The sequence below is a fragment of the Metopolophium dirhodum genome, chromosome 5 (assembly GCF_019925205.1).
Source record: "Metopolophium dirhodum isolate CAU chromosome 5, ASM1992520v1, whole genome shotgun sequence".
NCBI classification, from domain to species: domain Eukaryota; kingdom Metazoa; phylum Arthropoda; class Insecta; order Hemiptera; family Aphididae; genus Metopolophium; species Metopolophium dirhodum.
The window spans coordinates 28,466,231-28,485,365 of record NC_083564.1 but is presented as its reverse complement, the minus strand read 5'-3'; the positions used below and the strand labels follow the sequence as shown (position 1 = coordinate 28,485,365).

The window sequence follows — 19,135 nt, the reverse complement described above, 5'->3', positions numbered from 1 at the left end:
TTTCCTTCTGGTATTGCATATTGTGTAACAGTTAACGCCTATCATAATATTGTACAAACATTTGAATTCAAATTTTAAATCAATATTGTAGTCGTGGTCCATTTAAATCCGATAAGTAAATTCATGTCGAGATCTTTATTGTTATCTACGCGTTTTGTTATCAACGGTTTTGATAACAATCTTCTTATCTGCGCCCGTCTGTTATCGCAGTTTGGTCGTCCTCGTAGTCGTCTGGCGTACAACTCCCACCCCGCCAACCATTGTAAAACACACCTTTCCCCCGCCCGCGAACGATCGGTGATCCGCGCAGTAGTCGCAATCGTACGACAGTGAGTCATGTTTTCTTTTCGCGAATCCGCACCGTACGGGGAAAACGTCGTGCATTTCCGGTAGCCCCTGTTGTACCACTCGACGGTAATCGTCGTCATTTCCCGTTAATTTTTTTTTCGTCATTTTCGTATCCATAGTACGTCATTTTTCCGATTTTCCGGAATATCGTCCGTAGATCGGTTTTATCTTGATTGCACTCGTTGACGTTCGTTCGGATTATTTCGCGCACAGTCCTTCCCATCCGTAAACGTGTGTACGCGCCAAAAATGTAAACAGATTTTCCTTCTGGACGTGCCGAATTCGTGTCAAATATACCCCCCGATTGGGGCGCCGCGTACGACCTGCCTATCGTTGAGCTGTGAGTGATTGAAAATAATATGTTTGGCCGACCGTCGTCGGTGGGCACATGACTTGTGCGGCCGCCTCTGTGTCGTACGTCACGACGTTTCAACGACAGCAGCAGTTGTCCGTCCGTGCGGCGTGGCTGAACTCTAGAGAAATGGCCAAGGCCCTGAACACGAGCCAGAGCTAAAAATGGAACACACCGCCGTCCCGTTGCTGTGGTTGTGTTTGGTTTCGACCTGGATCGAATCGTCAGCATCGTATCCGATCGGAGGTGATGGCAATGTTTTTAATGATTATTGTTTTAATTACCACATAAATTAATTTTCCTATACATGATAAATCATTTTTAACGTCTTGCTAGTCTTTGAGTAGGTAGCGTCCGACCTGGAGCACCGTGCTGCCATAGGTAGTAGAAGTTAACTCCAGTCGATAGAACCCACAACTTTAAGGTGTAACACTTTGCGACACTTGTAACTGCCTGTGTGTAATAAAATTACGCAATCATCTTTCAGTCTATGACTGGTATTGCAAAGAATTTTACAATACTGAGATCCTTATCTTTTTCAATCTAGATAGGTACTCTATAGTTTTTTACATAGGTATTACCTATATGATAAGATTTTATCGGAGTACCCATTACCTATGAAGGTAATTTTTCACAAGTAGTCTTCAATACTTTATTTGAAACACTTTCTACCTACTTACTATGTGATACATAGGCACACATACATTTTGTTTCGCTAATAAAAAGCAGTACCTATTAACATTTCATAGGTACTTACAACTCAATCATTTATTTTACAATATAATTCAAGACGACAAGTAGGTATCAATTGATTTAGAACTCATGTAATCTTACATGATCTTTCTATCTATCTTTAAGCTAGTTTTATGCCAGTATAATACCTAAGTATTTTAATTTGTTAAATTCAATAAGATTATGAGGATTTATTAAGTATTTAAAGTAATAACTATTACTACCTATATTATGCTAAAGAAATTTAAATTTCCTAAACATCCACTTACTATACTAGTTACTCTACTATACAGGTAGGTAGTAGGTACCTATGTTATTGCATTTTAGATATTGGATTAGATACCATAATATTAGACACCTAGGTACTTAATTTCAAATGTTTTATACATTTTGAGATTTAATCTATCTATTGAGTTGAAAAAATTGCATAACAATCATAAGTGTTTGTACATTTTTAAATTAATATTTAATTTATGATTCTCATATTACTGTGAATATCGCCTGTAAACAAAAAATTGTCTTTACCTAGATAAAATTCTTCATTTAAGATGCCTCGTTGAATATTTTGTTTATCTCTGTATACCTACTATATTTACTTTTCATGAATAAATATTAAAGTTATTGACCTAGGTATTATCGAATGATATGAGAAATTAAATTTTAGAATATTAAAAATAGGTATTTAATTGAATCCCAAATTGAATATCAATGTACCTATATTGAAACTTAATTTAATCTTTTAAATGTCTATTGACATTTGTGATATTAAATTTGAAAATAAAGTATGAAATGTACCTATTGGTATATAAAATCTAGTTGAAGTGATTGGACTATTGCAACTTATTATTGTGTATTAAATGTTGGTATTCACTTTGTAGGCTTCAGTGTTAGGTATGTTCCCGGGTATGTTACTTTTTAAAAATAACCAAGTTAGGTAGGTACATTATAAGTTCCTAACTAAAAAGATAACTAGGTTACTCCTTGGTTACTTCAATACAAAAGTAATGTGTTGGTTATACTATACTGTTCTTATCCAAAATAAAGTAACTAGTTCTATATTGTTACAATGTGGTTACTTATTTTTGATTAACTAACCTATAAATTTTGTATTAATATTTTTGACACTCATCACTTTAAACCGAGCTTTAAAGATACCCTTTTTTGATAGGTACAAAATATATCCCATGTTACTCTAGATAGTCTTTTGACTGAAGTATTGGAGGAAGTTATGCCTTGATCTTCTGCTCTATATGAAAATTACAATACTCTTAATTAATAAAAATTCTAATATAAAGACTAAATATAGGTACCTGAATAAAATGCAAGGTAATTGATTATTTTTGATTTCAAATACTCCAGCCTTTCAATGTAGTCATTGACAGTACTCTGTATAATATTCATCTATGGGTTAATATCTAAAAATAAATCATCTACTACATAGGTGCCGCTGCCTGTGCTATACTCATGTTAATAACTATAAACCTACTCATCAATCATTATCGTCTTTTTTCCAAAAATACAAATTTCAAATAATATTTACACATAAAACACAATTTACACTTATTTTTTAATTATAATAGCAAGGATAATAGCTATATAGTTTTTATAAGTTCAATAAGAAATATTACATATATGTAAAACTGTAATTAAAATTACATTATTACTGATTTCTTTATTGTAATATAATTATATAATACTATGTCTTAAGCAGTGTCATGCTTACAAATTTTTCAAAAATAATTAAACTGTTATTTTGTTAATAATTTTACTTCCTATCAAAATTACTTAAGCATTACTTAGAAAAAGGACCTTTTATAGTAACGAGTAACATATTATGTTATGTTACTAAGTACCCAACACAGGTAGTATTATTTTCTAAGCTTTCTCAGTATCCAATAGGTAACTACCAAATCTAATGCCAAATTAAGATTTGACTTAGTTTATAAAAATAGCAATATGTACAGCTTGACTCCAATATTACTCAATGTAAACATCTCATATGAGTCTATGAAGTTTGTCTATTCAAAACTCATTTTTAAATTTAAAACAACTATAGGTAACTGGCTCTGTTCCATTAAAGTTTAAATCTTCTACATGTTTTTTATGAATAATAAAATAAATTAAAATTGATAATAATTAATGTTTTATAAAAAACATAACTTACCTAAAAGCTCATCAAAAAAAATATTTTTAAATCAAACCAGTTTCTTTTTATTTTTAAACATTGATACCTAAATTATAGATTAAATTATAACCATAACAAAATGTTTGATAATATACTCAAGGATATACTTAACTAAAATAAAATAATTTTTTTATATAATAAATACAAAAATAAATTGTTTCCTAGTTAGTAGTTATATTGTAAGTTGTCACTTACAGTCTACAGAGTTACTTATCATAGGTGATTTAAAAACAATTTTTTTTATAATTGGTACAAAATATTAACTACAATCATCTCATACACTAAAATTACCCTTTTTTCCTTTCCCCGCTTAAAATAATTGCAGATACTAATGTAACAATAAAAAAAGTAACTCAATTCAATAATCCATTGTTGATTTGAAACACTTTTTGACAAAGTACAATATTATTATCATCCATTTTAAATTAAATATTGAATCCTTATTCAAACTATATCCAGACTTATATTTATGTAATGACTAATGACCAACACACAGAGTAATTATTTTGGCTGTCCATTTTTATTACACCTACTATTTGCTAATATCTCAGCTGTATAAATAAACAGTCAACTCTACTGCTCATGAATTCTAAAAACTAACCAACTAAATAGATACTCAACTTTTTATTGTTTCATATTCTATAGGTACAGTAGGTACACATATGACATATGTTTATATGAAATAAAAATTCCTTCATTGCTCCCTATGTCATTATATTTAAACAATTTATAGTGGTTTTTAATAAGTTATTGATAGGTACTAAGAGTACTTAATCCTCCAGTTATTTGAAAAGTAGTAGATAATGGTTAAAAATAAGAACCTTTTAATCCCTCCTTAGAATACCTAATTAAATTCTCAAGTTATAATTAGAAACCTATAGTAATATTTTTATTTTGTATCCAATTATCTATTAAAATTACTCTGGGGTAACATCTTCATATTAGATAAATGCATGGACCTATAAACTAATGGGCAGCGCTTAGAGAGAGAAACCTGCGGACAATACAGGTGAGAGAGAAAGAACTATGCTTTGGACGTTACAGTGTTTTCTCACTCACTATCTCATCCCCACGAACTGGCAAGGTCTGGTGATAGGCGCAATGCTGTCAATTTGTTTATAGGTATAATAGATAAATGATATATTTAGTATTGGGAACCTTTCAAAATTTATTTGATTTAAGTTGATACAACAATTGTGTTTTTAAATATTACAATATGCGCAATATATGATACATAGATACCTTATTCTACATAGGTTCAAGGTCGGCAATAGAGTAAATTATCTTGCATATTATACAATTTGGAGATAAGTTAAAGTACGTTGAGAACATAAGCAAACAATAAGTACTTTAACTATAATTATTTATGTATTGTTTTTTTTTTTAATTTGTTATGTTTTAAACATTAGTTATATAATATACCTTATCATAATAAACACATTTATTTGTTATACCTATCACATTCATATTTCATACATAAAAAAAAATGACCTGTTGCATGATCACATAGCTTATTTTAAAATATTTTTTTATTTAAATTTAATAAGTTTTTACCTGATAAAAACCAAAAAATAAATTATTTGATCATTATTTTTTAAAAGTTAAATTTGTTCAACTGTTACCATAATATAACATGATTACTAATTCAAATTTGTGTATTTATACATTTTTCAGATTTAAATTCTAGTACAGTATTATGGAGCAGTTATAATACTTGGCTAGAAGCATCAATAGTTGCAGTCATTTTTACTATATGTGTAGTTGTCTTTATGGTTGGCTGCTTGGACTGTTGTCGAAACAGTAGATTCAGTTTTAAGGTAAATTTTACTAGTTTTAACAATAACAGTAGGCATAAAAAAAAAAAAATTTTAATTGTTATTGATACGCCTATTTCATAAGTATAGCTTGTGTTATTAGAAAAAGAGATACACATACAACATACATTGACCAAAAGTAATTTAAGTAATAGATAACTTATTTATAGTAGACTGAAATTTAACATAGGTACTTTTTTGGGGGGAATTGGGAAGTTAGTTGTATAGTTTGAGAACCTTAATTGTTTGTATTATTATATTGGCTTAAAAAAATTACTGATACCTATAATATTGTCGTATGATTATTTTTTCGTTAATTTTTAAACACTGGAGGATTTTATCATAAGAAAGGACTAAAGTGAAAAAAAATTAACCTGCTTAAATTGTTATGTATGTGTTACTTCATACTATAAGCGTGTATTGGGCATTGGCCTTAACTTATAAAAAAGATAATTACATTATTTTACAGTCACTTAATAATTAACATTTATTTATTTTAGTTGTCTAAAAACTATTTTCTAACTTTGTTTATTAATACTTATGCAAGTATACAATACTAACAATATTCTACAACTTGTTTAAAAAATACTGGTTTAATAAATTACTAATTACTAATCATTCAGGTTTTATTATCATTATATAAATAAGTTTTTCTTATTTTAAACACTAATAATGTATTTATAGCATTTTTTTGCTACTAAGGATTCAACTGTTGTTGTTTACAAATTTAAAAATAAAATTCGAGTTAGGTATCTTATGATTTATATTATAACTACTATTGATTATTGAATTAGTCTAGACATTTGCTGAGACTAAACCAATGTGAAAAATAATGCACTGGGATGTTTGAATCAATATAATTTACATGGTTCATGTGGGATAATTTTAAACCGGTCTAGTTTATCGAGTTTCTAGAGTATTAATAGAAAAGTACAGTACCTATAGTAAAATGTTCAACTAATTTCTATAGATGTATTAAAATTAACTAATGTTTATTATATTATCTTACCAAAATTATTCAATACACCTAAAAAATTAATCTAGTAGATATTGTGTTTTAGTAGGTGATTTTGTGGTTGAATCAGAATTACTTTTAAAGTGAATGTAGCTCATGTTATTGAATATGATTGGCAATTGGTAGGAAAAAAAAATATAGTCTACCTAATAGCCATTACAGTTATATTCACCTCATTTGTATTGGATCAAACGCAGAATCAGATGTGTAAATGTAACATACGGTACCTGCCTATATTTATTCTTGATCCTGTTTAATTCACATTAATTATTTTTAGTATTTATGTTAGTTTAAAAATAACTTTAGATTGGAAAAATTAATATTTATTATTTAAGTTTAATATTGTATATTTTTTTGAAACATCAATTATTTTAACTAAAAAGTTTCACGTATCAAAACTTATTTTAATATAATATTTTGATAATTATTAAGATTCAGTTGTAATCAATTTATAGTTTTAACTTTTTTAAACAATTTCACAAACTAAACACTTACATTATACAGACCTCAATATTGTATTGCAAAATATGTTTGACTATTGAAATATTACTTTTACCTATTGTGTTTGTGTTATAATGTACGACCATAATATGATAGTAAATTTACTATTAAAGAGCTAATAGATAATTTTAAATTACCGGCCCCCGGGTTATACAATATATTTAATCTTAGGTATTTGTATTTCAATACAATATGTAGGTTTATGGGTGATTTCCAAAATTATTTATGTTTTCATTCTTTCAATAGACATCAACCAGTTAAATTGAACATCTAAATGGCTAAAATAAATTGTAATAGGAATTGGTTCAGTGTAAGAGACGAGACGTGTATACATTTAACCTAAATGGCATAGGCATATAATGAGTGGTGCACACATTGTTTGTGGTTAATGTGCAGTATATATAAATAAAAAAGTTTCTAATGCGATTTTATACGTCTATAATATTTGTTTTTCGTACTACGTGATTAATTTGTCTTTAGTAAAAAAAATTTTGAAATGAATTATTAAAAAACCCGATGTTTAAAATTGGTATTTGAATGATGAATGTCGAGTGGGTCAATATTGTACTATTATTATAATTTCCCCCCGTTATTATTTATAATAGTTGTTATTATATTAATAATATATAAATCATTTTACGTTTTAACATACTCCACCAGTAAAAATTGAAATCGAAATAGGGAAAACTAAAAGCAATACAATTAGGTATTATATAATATATTATACCTATGAGCAGTATTATATATTTTTCAATACATTGGGCTGATAAATACGATTTTTATGATTTTAAATTCTGAGTAGTGAGAATTTTTAGTATATGCTGACTTGTTAGTTGATTAGTTTAAAAAAAGAAAGATTTTTCACAGATAATATCGTATTTTTTAAGTTCCGTGTTCTCTAAAAAAATTCAGAACAAGTCCCGAGTTCAATTATATGCCAGAGAAGGATATTTAAAAAAAAACTGATCTCTGCTTAGTTCATAACAAAATCAGTTTAAGTTATTTTATTAAAATTTAGTAAATAATAATCCTCGTGGAGATTTACAGAAATGTTCACATGTTAGTTACGTGTTATAATTTTCAAAAACGGTTAGATAAACATAATTTTATTCAGAATCGTTTCCTGAATATAATAATTGATACTTCATAAAACGTAGTATTGTTTTAAATTTGAATCGATAATATAATGTTATAATTAGTGAGCAAAGTAATGTTAACGAGTGTGGCGCATAGACACAGCTAAGGGGGTGTACATCATTTCTATTTTTGTAAATTTAATATCAATATTTATTGATTATCTATTATTAAAACTTAATATATCAGTGACGTAATTTATTTTTCACACAACACTTTGAGCGTGCTATTTCTGAGAAACAATACAAATTCGAGTCAGGAGTTATCCGCACAGGTCGAAATACTATATAGAATTTAAATTACCCAAATGCCATCGTACCTCGTGCGGTCTTAATGAATCCAGAACAGTTTTTAGCTATTATACATAATATCACATTTTTACTACTTATCCGAAAAAAAGTCTCTCTAATGACTAATGGTCACATTATTTTAGCATACCATACTAGACGAGCAATTATTATAATCATTGGATTGTATGTTTATGACTTAAACTTCATTTTGATACTAAATTACATTTATGATTTATATATTATAATGCTTTAAAATTATGACGGCCGTATGCATTGTATGTATCACAATATATAAGACATCGTTTACTGTACACATACATTGACTATGCAGACGGACATGATAATGTGTGTACTAGATGGTCTGTGGGCCTGTGGCATAGTTTTATAGTAAAGTCCATTTTTATTATTTGTATTAATACTTAATTGCTAAAATATTTATAGTTCGTGACATTTTCTTATCAAACATTGAGAAGATAACTCTTCTTATCATTATACTTCGGTCATGTTTATTCTAATTGAAGTTCTATGCTTTTATTGAAATTTAATTGATTAATAAGCTTTTTATAGCTTATTTTTCACTGTCGACATATTTTTTTACATTACAATACCTTTTGTTTATCTATGCTGCCTACCTATATCCAGATAAAATACGTTTATTTCAATCATAATCGTATTTATAAAAATAATATTTAATATTTATCGTCATATTTTGTTACCAATGAGTAATGACTAATGACATATCCATTAAATAACGTCATATTTTTTTATTATTATTATTATATTTGATCTGAAAAAAATTATTTTAATTCAAATGGTATAGGTACTAAACAAATATTTGCCGGGTAGCACAAACAAAACAATCACTAAACATTAAATGAATCAATAGTGAACTAATGCCCCTTAAACATGATTGGTCCATACAATTTTATTAAACCATTAAATTAATCAATTTGCTATGCAACCCAACATAAAACTAGTAACACGTTTTTTCTACGAACCAATAAATTCGTCTAGTTTCAATAACATACACATTATATTATGTTTTAGTTATTATATTTAACACCGTTTAGCCCTTAACGGCCTTAACACCTATATTAAATTCTATTTAATTATTATTTATTATAAGTTGTCTATTTAGTAGCTGGGCATAAATAGTAAATAGTAAAGAAAAACAAATATTCAACTTTCCCATCCCAGACTGCCTATCTAAATTGTTTTTCAAAACACGAACACTGTTTTAATTTTGTTGTCTCTGTCTGGTCAATCTTCTATCTTGTTGTCTCTAACCAAGCTCATTTATAGTAGGCACCTATATTATATATTTATTTGTTTTCATTCCGTTAGAAACGTATTTTTTATTATTATTATTGTAAATTATCGATAACAATCGGATACAATAATTCTAGCAATAACTACTTTTGTGGCTTTGCTTAATAGTTAATGAATCGCCGCTAGTTCTAATAAATAGGTGCCTACAAAGTGCAATGAGTACACAAATACAAGTGCCTCAAAATATAGGTATGGTATACATGTTTTATCAAGTGTTTTGATTATCTTTCAAGTTTCAATATCTTGTAAGCTCCGTAGAATTTAAAGTTGTTTTGTAAAAATTGAAAATCTCTACAATGTACATTTTGCAATCTCGTGTTACGAAAATTATTGATTTGTGACATGTAATCCCTATTGAAATATTTTTCCTCGCTGCCGGCTAGAATCAATTGTAGATTAATTAAAATAAATGAATTTAGAAAATTGTATTTATAGCCAAGATTTTCCCGCTAATATGCGTTTTTGGTTTCAATTAACAATTATATACCTACACCGTGTAATTAAAATGTAATAAGATTTTGCCGAGACGATTTTGGCATCAGATCCAACGAGATTTTCATTGTTTGCGCCGTGTGTTGCATGTATGTTGTATGTGTCTTATATTATATTCTCTGTACAGCCTGAACCATGACCAATGATACCTAAATGTACGGAGTTTCATTGTCAAACAGAGAACATCGACCTTCTATATTATAGTTTTCGGTTGCAGCGCCATAGGATATTTTCATTATAACATGAAAATCTTTACAGCGTGGCGCTACTTTTAAATATAAGATGGTCAATAATAAATAACAAATTGTCATTTGTCACGTTCCACAATTGAAAATATAAACCAATAGATAAAATGGGCACATAATATATAAAACTAATATTTTCGAAAATCTTTTTTTTTAATAATTTAAAACCTACAATGATGTGATATCATAATAATTATTTATTTATAAACTGGGTATTTATATGTTTTTAAATTAAATCATTTTTGTTTTTTTGTTTTAATTTGCTATTACATTAAAGGATTCCACAGTAACACAGGTTTGAATAATCTAATATTTAAACAGCCTCACTTTGGAGCTCAGACCTTAGATTTTTACTGACCATTTTTTTAAACTCTTTTTAAGGAGTTCCAAAATGAAGTACTCTCCACAAGGGATTACAGTTCTCCAGGATTGGCATTTGTCAACCCTATTAGCAATCTTCATAGTAACGAGTTGTCAAGATCAGACTCTACTGTCATCAATATTGAACAGCTTTCACCATCAATTAAATATCAGTCATTATTTAAAGAATGGATAAGTAAGTAAAGTAAAAATATTAAAAAACTAAATACTATTTAAATTATTTTATAATTTTACTTAACTTTTATTATTTTAGATGATTCACTATCAAATTTTCCAAGATCCCGATTACAATTTCATCATGAACTTGGTTCTGGATGGTTTGGAAGGGTAATACCAATAATTTATTTCTTTATTATTTATAAATAAATAAATATTACAACTCATTTTAGGTGGTAAGTGGTGAAGTGGTTGGCTTGAACCAAGGTGAAAATAATAAAGTAGTAGTTCGCATCTTAAGAGATGATGCTACTGATTCCGAACGACTAAAATTCTTACAAGAAGCTGCTCCTCATAAAATTAAAGTGAAAAATGGAAATCACTTAGTTTTAGGACTTGTAGCTGCTTGTATCAAAATGGACCCATTATTGTTAATATTCGAGTCTAGTCCATGTGTAAGCAAAATGATTGTAATAATTATCTGTACTCAATATGTTAAAAGTATATTATTTTTAGGGTGATTTGAAAATGTGGCTCCGCAACAATGCAGACACCAATGAATATGAAACCCAATTAGAACGTAAACTCAAAATGTCTGTTCAAGTAGTCAATGGGCTTTTGCAATATTTAAAAAGTGGAGCTGTCCATACGTAAGTAATAACTAATAAGTATATATAATATTTATACATATCAATATACCCACAAATTAGTCATTTTAATCCATTTTTAATTTTTTAACTGTTTTATATAAATAGGTAATTACCTAATTAGTTTAAAAAATGTAAATTTTGTGTATATTGCATCACCCCACCTGTTTACTAATAGTTAGGTTATCGTGGCCATGTGACCATAGGTGTGCGCTACATACTCTGTGAGCTGGGGCAGACACTTTTTTATGGCATAATATGGCCTCATTTTATCAGCGGCATTACCTACCCTTGAACTTAAGTCCAGAAATGCCAATTATTGTGAACTAACAGTACATGGTGAATGACATATTTTTTCAGAAATTTAGATATCGATAATCATAATATTATATCATATGATATATCGATAATTGAAATATATAGTACAATATTGAATACATCATAATCAGAATTAGTTTTTAGTTTTTAATTAATGGCCATTGGGTATTTGGGTTACCAGAAACCAAGTGATTTTAATGCCATAGAACTTGTATAATATATTTTAAAAACAATTTTTTCGAGCTAACAATAATTTGTAGCATCAATATAATATCGATATCTCAATTTCTTTTTTGATATTCCAATTCAATATCACAAAACAAAACTATATCAATATTCAAAATTATATCGTTGAAGAAGCCTAATATTTTAGATATTAGGAAAAATATTTCATAAAAGAATCTTCATGGTTATTAATGAAAATCATGTTTGCAAGTAGAGATAGATTATATAATATATATTGCAATTTATAAACTAAGTATAGATATTCAATTAATATAGTAGAAATAAATAACTAAAATTTAAATTTTTCTGACTTTTAACAATGTATACTTTAGGGATGTAGCGGCAAGAAACTTTTTAGTATTTCCTGACAATGTAGTAAAAATTGGTGATTATGGTATCAGCACCCAAACATATAAGGAAGATTATTATTTCACAGAAGAGGGAGTGGCCATTCCTATTAGATGGAGTTCTCCTGAAACCTTAAATGTCTCTGAATCTGTCATTGAGACCAAAAAGGTAAATATTAGACAATATACATTATACCTAATATGTTTATACATTATAGACAAAATACATACACATTTGAATTAGTAGTTAAAGTGCAAATATTATACAACAATTATACTTTATTTTTAGGTTACTGTGGAAGGAAATGTATGGAGTGCTGCAGTGGTAATATGGGAAATAATGGAAAATGGTGCTCAACCGTATGGTTCTCTTAGCGATTTAGCCGTTCTATCTGCTGTATTTATTGAACGTACTCCACTTTTACTTCCACCATCATCTAAACATCATAAACTCTCTCAGCAAATGTAAACTACGCTTGTTATTTTATTAGTACATGTATTAATTAATAATATTGTTATAACTATTTGTATTTAGATATCAAGTAATGTTGCGGTGTTGGAATAGTGACCTATCAAAAAGACCGACATTTCCAGAAATTATATCATCTCTGGAAGAAACCTATAGCATGTTAAAAGCTAATTTTGATCCTATTTCCTCAAATTCAAGCCCTATGTTTTCTAAAGATTTTGTTAGAAGTGATAGTGACTCGGGAATAATGAGCTCTGTCAATAGACCAAAATCATGTGAAGTTCAAATATACGCAGATGACATGAGTGATATCAGTTCTCAACCATCTGCGTCTAGTGGCGTTGATGTATTTAATCAATCCAAAAAATCCCCGTCCTTGGAAATATTGCATGGATCGTTAGAGGATCTTACAACGTCAAATGACCCTTGGATAAGAACAGATGATAGTATTCAATTTATGGAAGGGATAAATAATGCTATTAGAGAGTTAGACGAAGCTTTAGCTGGTGAACCTACATCTTCTGATGCTGAGTGCTCCCCACCAATTGTTAATTTTAGACTCGGTCCAATAGCCGGTAATAAAATAAGCCGTCCACTATTTGAAAATTCTTATAATGATAACTCATATTTAGAAAGACGTTCTGGTAATGAGTCATCTGGGACAGATACAGAAGATGAACATTGGAGATTAAGAATTGAGCGAGGTGAGTTTTCTGAAAAAGTCAAACAGAAATCAAAAAGTGTTGCAGATTTGATGGTACTGACTCATATTGATGCTAGTGAAAGTAGTGAAGGTGATACTCCATTAAATTCGTTATCAAGGCAAAACAGTTTTAAGAACAATCGGTTAGCTGTTCCGCTCTTAAATAGTCTTACATTTACTAGTGATAGCGACTTAAGAAACGCACAAGATGATCATGATTTTCAAGATACTTTGAAAAAATTCCAAACAGCCTTAAAAAATAGAGATGACGATTCGCTTTCATATTTATCTTTACAAATTGATAATAGTATGAAAGTAAAAAAGGATACTAAAACAAATAATAATACCAATCCTTTTTTAGAGATTGAAGCCTCGGAAAAAAATATTAAAAATAACCCATTCATTTTACCAAACACAACTCAATGTTCAACAGCTGCCAATAACTCTTCTGTCCTTCTGGGTCCATGTGAAAATTTCACAATAGATTATTATAAGGGTATTACTTCCTCTCTAACAGAGAAACCAATCAATGAAAAGTTAGATAATTCAATATTTGAAAATGTCAGTTTTACATTTAACCCTTATGAGTCAATGAAATGGGACTCCAATATATTCGACTTTAGTAAGCCTGTTTTAGAAGAATCTGAAGACACAAAAGTAGAATGCAAATCAAAACACCTAGTCTTAGATGAAGCCGTCAAAGAATCCACTTATAGCACATTAGAATCGGACTCTGGCCATACATCAGATTACACAAATTGTGAAGATATTTCTACTAAAGATACTCTGGAAACCAAAAGTTTGAGTACTCCAAATTATACATTTAACGAGTCAAGCGAAGCTTATAACTACTACAACAATATCACTGTGTTAAAGAATGGCTCTGATGACTCCGGTTGTGAAATCGAACAGATAACAAGTGAAGATGGTAGTACAGAATTTCTAAATGATAAATCAGAAGATGAAGACGACAATGAAATTACTGTGATCAAAGTACATGATTTGTATGAAGACAAAATCCACAATGATCAATCTAAATTTGAAGGAATATCTGATGATGATAATAAACAATGTGAGAGTAAAGGTCAATATGAAATTGACGATATCATCGAAGGTCTTTCAGAATCTTGGTATTTACATCCGCCATATCAAAAGACATCTGGTTGGCTACCAGATACTTTAAACCATGATGATGAAACTGATGATAAAGAATTATCATTAGATGAAGAATATGCAGAAGCTATAAGACAAGAACTTAGAGGTAAAGTTAATCAAAACGATAATGATTCTAGGAATTTAAACATTTCATTAGAAGAAAATGAAAATGTAGCAGAAAACACTGATCATACAGATATGGTCATACATTACAACGTTTATCCTCCTCCTTTGTCCACAATATTTGAAGAAGACGAAGATGAAGAACCCGAAATAGTTGATAATTTTTCAGAAAATCCCAGTCCTTCATGTATTTTAACAGATACTTCTACCGACCATCTAGTCATAAGTAGAGAAAAACTTGTTGATTCTTCATCGGAATTAGATGATAATGTTCAAGATGATGTTTTAATTATTGACACTATAACTAATGAAGCAATCATATTGGACACAGATGTGTCAGAGAAACAAGAAATTAATGTTTTAAACAACACGTATACAATTGAAGAAGTTAACTCTGATACAGATGATATATTAGAAAATTTAGAATCTGACAGTGTGGCATCATATTCCCCTGATTCGTTATCACCAGGATCGACTAGTAAAACCGCTGCAGCAGTGTCTTATTCATCGTCTGAGTCGGCAGGAATTTCAGATCAGTTTGTTTCTCCAACACTCAGTAATAATGATTTACCTCTGGACAAACAAACCAATGCAATTAAAAGTATTGAAGAATTACTGAGTTCTCCGCATCATACTAATTCAAATGAAGACTTAGATGAGTTCAACAACATGCAAAACGTAAACTGGTTAAAAATGTTTTTAAACTCTGAAACTTTTTGTGAAAACGATCTTGCTCATTGTACATCGTTACCAAATTCGATAAATTTCAATAGTTACAATTGGCCGACAGTTAATGAATTAACTGCCATCAGCAGCTCGGAACCAAATTTAACTAAAATTGACGTTGATAAAACTTTAAAAACACAAGCTGTTTATGAAGCCGATTGTTGGAAGAGTTTAGATTCTAATTCAACAATTACTGAAGAAAAAACTCATAGAGAGTTTAAAGTATCACTAGTAAACGAAACTCCTGAAAAACAAGAATCTCGTAAATTATTGCCGATTCCATCACCAGATGACAATGTTTTAAACAATTGGAAAACTGTGTTTGGTTCGTCCAATGATAAAGGCGAAACTGGCGATGGTAATGAATCTGCCAAATCGGAAGATGTTACTGATGATGATGATGAAGTGGAATTTGTTCCTTCCACATGGAACAGTAATGCAATACCCAGTAAAACCTCGTTACGCAATTCAAACTGTCAATCGGTTAGTAGAGTAAAAATTATTTTAGATAAATTTTTTTCTAAATACCATGAAATTATTATAAATTGTTTTTGTTTAGGGTGCCAAAAAATCTGTGTCATTTAAGCAACAAAACTATCATTGTGTCTACGAGTATCCACGTGACGATAGTGAAACGTTTGATTTAGATATTGGACCAATTTGGGACCGCACACCTAATTATTTCGATTTATCATCCTTCAGTGGTATGTGTATATTTTTAAATATTATGTGTTTATAACAATAAAAATAATACATTTGTTTATTTAAGATTGGGGAGCTGGTTCATCAAAAACTGATTTACTCAGTCCATCGTTTATTGATGATGAAGCATGTAATCCAATTCAAACATTTCCACAAGAAACTAACTTCAATTTTCCCTCAAGTAAGTCTCTAGTTTGTATGCACCATATTTATGGCTACCAAGAATTCAAGTATAATAAAATATGTTTTCTATTTACAGCTACTTTTGATGATGATTTTTACATAAGTAGTTCAAATCAACCATTTGAAATAAACCAAAGTCAATTTTTCCCTGGTCAAAAGTCAAACAATCCTACTGATGACACTTTTGAACCGAATGCGGCTGATTTAACTCCGCTAAAACCCAAGAATATAAGTATGGATAATGACAAATTATGCATTTATTTTTAAAGTATCTAATCATTGGTTTCTCAATTGTATGTTTAGTTGTCAATTCAAATGAAGATGTACCAGAACCGGTTTCAATTGTCAATGCGGTTACTCTGGATGAAGAACTAGCAAAAGCCGAGATGGATAATATGGACATAAAAACATTGGGTAAAATACTATCTTTCAAAATGGACGATGTTGTCAATATCAGTGATATTAAAAAGCCCAAAGAACCACTTTCGCCCACTTTGGGAGAGCTGTGTCATACCAAACAGCATTTGACTTTGAACCTATGCAAATCTACGTCCATACCACCTTCCAGCATTAGCACCGAAAAGTTTAACACCTAGACGATTAAGATCATTGGTTATTTAAAAAAAAACCAAGTGTAGGAAACCTTGGTACTCAAACGTACTTATAATGTTATGGACAAGTGCCAAACATTATTTATTATTTACACAATAATCTATTACGGATGTTAGTTTTTATAAGTTTTATACGTGGAGTCGTGAATTTTTATGTAATAATACAGAGTTGTGCACCTTGTCAAGATAAATTTTGGGTATGGGTATACAAAATGAGGGCTTTGTCGTGTTTACAAAATTAGCTTGTTGATCTGATATGTTCTGTTTGACGTTCCTTGATAGCTAAATTAAAAATTATTGATTGGTATGATGTAATCACAATAAATGATTATAACCAAAAAATAATTTGTTTTAGTAACTAACATTTGTTTGTTTTTTTTATATAGTTTTAAAATTATTATATTCCAAATGTAAATATTTCATTACATTTTTATTTTAACAATACAAAAATATGGAGAAGGAGTTTTTTTATTCACCGTCCAAATGATATGATATTTATATTATTACTATTATTATTATTTTTATTATTAACAACAAAATGTTTTCTTCTCTATCATTAATACTATAAGTTTTCAATTATGGCGTAACATAACAAGGGTAAAACAAATACATTACACATTGTTATTGTTCAATAGGTTGTAAGTGTAATTTTCCTAGATATTTAAAAGCTCACATAAATTTATATACAAAAAAGAAACAGTTAAACTAATATGATCTGTAAATAAACATCCAATATTAGATTATAATTGATGCAAACTTTTTTTTTAATTTAATTTGTTTTACCCTATGTAGTTAGTTACCCGTGTTCATACGAATTATGTTCTCATTTGACGCCAATCATGTCACACGCGACACCCTATACCCCTATTTTCTAGTGTTAGTTTTTTTTTTTTTTACATCTTGTCTTTAAGCGTTAAATAGTATATTAATATATAGCTTAATACCCAGAGGAGCTATACACAATTATAAATCCATAACTGAGTGCTATTGTCGGACTATCAGTATTAAACCTTTTTTTTTTTTTTTGGTTTCTCCCTATTGTTATTTCTTATTTATATTTATATATAACCTAATTATTAATTAAGAAAATATTATTTTAAAAATATGTCCATCGTTTTTTATTATATATATCGGTAACTCTACGGTAACTACTATATAATATGTACACAGAAATGTATACTTAACTCGTATACTAGTAGAGTGTAACCTCTGCCAACATATATATTATGCTGGAGTTAGAAATCATCTATCATATAGATTTAGTTTTATTTAAGTATGGTGCGTACTGCGTATTGACCAAGAAGGCCAAGTTTGGCAGAAATTTTATTTTAGAACCCATCAATTTCTGCCTTGCCCGGTTAGGGGATGGTGGCTTTTTTTCCCAATATAGTTTCTGTCCCATAGAATTGTACTGTCTGTGGCGGGATTTAACAGGCATCACTCGCCCCATAGATTTAGGTAATAATATAGTATGACCTAACGTTATATATTTTTCAATGTTCAATGTTTCAATGTACTTACAAAATTATTATAATTAAATGAGTGAAAATGTTAACTTCTATTGTTGGAATTTATTGTAGTGTAAACAAATTATCTTTTACTTAATTATAGAAATAAAGATATATTGTTTACAAAAATAAATACAACTATTTCTAGCATATGTAAAAAAAAATTGTTTAAAATAAAGGTGATGCATAAAATATTAAATTATGTGTGTTTTTTTTCAATTATCATATTATATCCAAACACTGGCGGTGAGAGAATATAATATGTTCATAAATTTGTTTGAAGAAATGCAATTTTAATGAGTTAAAATAGATAATAACTATATTTGAAAATAGAACCTTATTGAGTTCTTAGTACCCACATATTATATTAGATGAAAAGTTGTTAGATTAGTGAAACCTTTAAAATGTGGATTAGGAACATAATAATATTATGCAGAACTAGGT

At 29.0% G+C, this 19,135-nt stretch overlaps 1 protein-coding gene across 2 annotated transcripts; it reads left to right on the top strand.

Moving 5' to 3' along the window:
• The first annotated feature begins 293 nt into the window (after positions 1–293).
• LOC132945423 (uncharacterized) lies at positions 294–18,890 on the top strand. 2 transcript variants are annotated; one of them, XM_061015159.1, is made up of 14 exons: positions 294–946; positions 5,292–5,434; positions 10,715–10,732; positions 10,819–10,993; positions 11,072–11,145; positions 11,208–11,429; positions 11,491–11,624; positions 12,497–12,680; positions 12,801–12,976; positions 13,047–16,170; positions 16,247–16,391; positions 16,457–16,570; positions 16,649–16,804; positions 16,876–18,890. In XM_061015159.1, exons 1-14 carry the CDS (start codon positions 865–867, stop codon positions 17,166–17,168), a joined length of 5,040 nt encoding a protein of 1,679 aa, XP_060871142.1. In that variant the 5' UTR covers positions 294–864; the 3' UTR covers positions 17,169–18,890. The 2 variants fall into 2 exon arrangements, with proteins under 2 accessions (XP_060871142.1, XP_060871143.1); XM_061015160.1 differs by lacking the exon at positions 10,715–10,732.
• Positions 18,891–19,135: the final 245 nt, after the last annotated feature.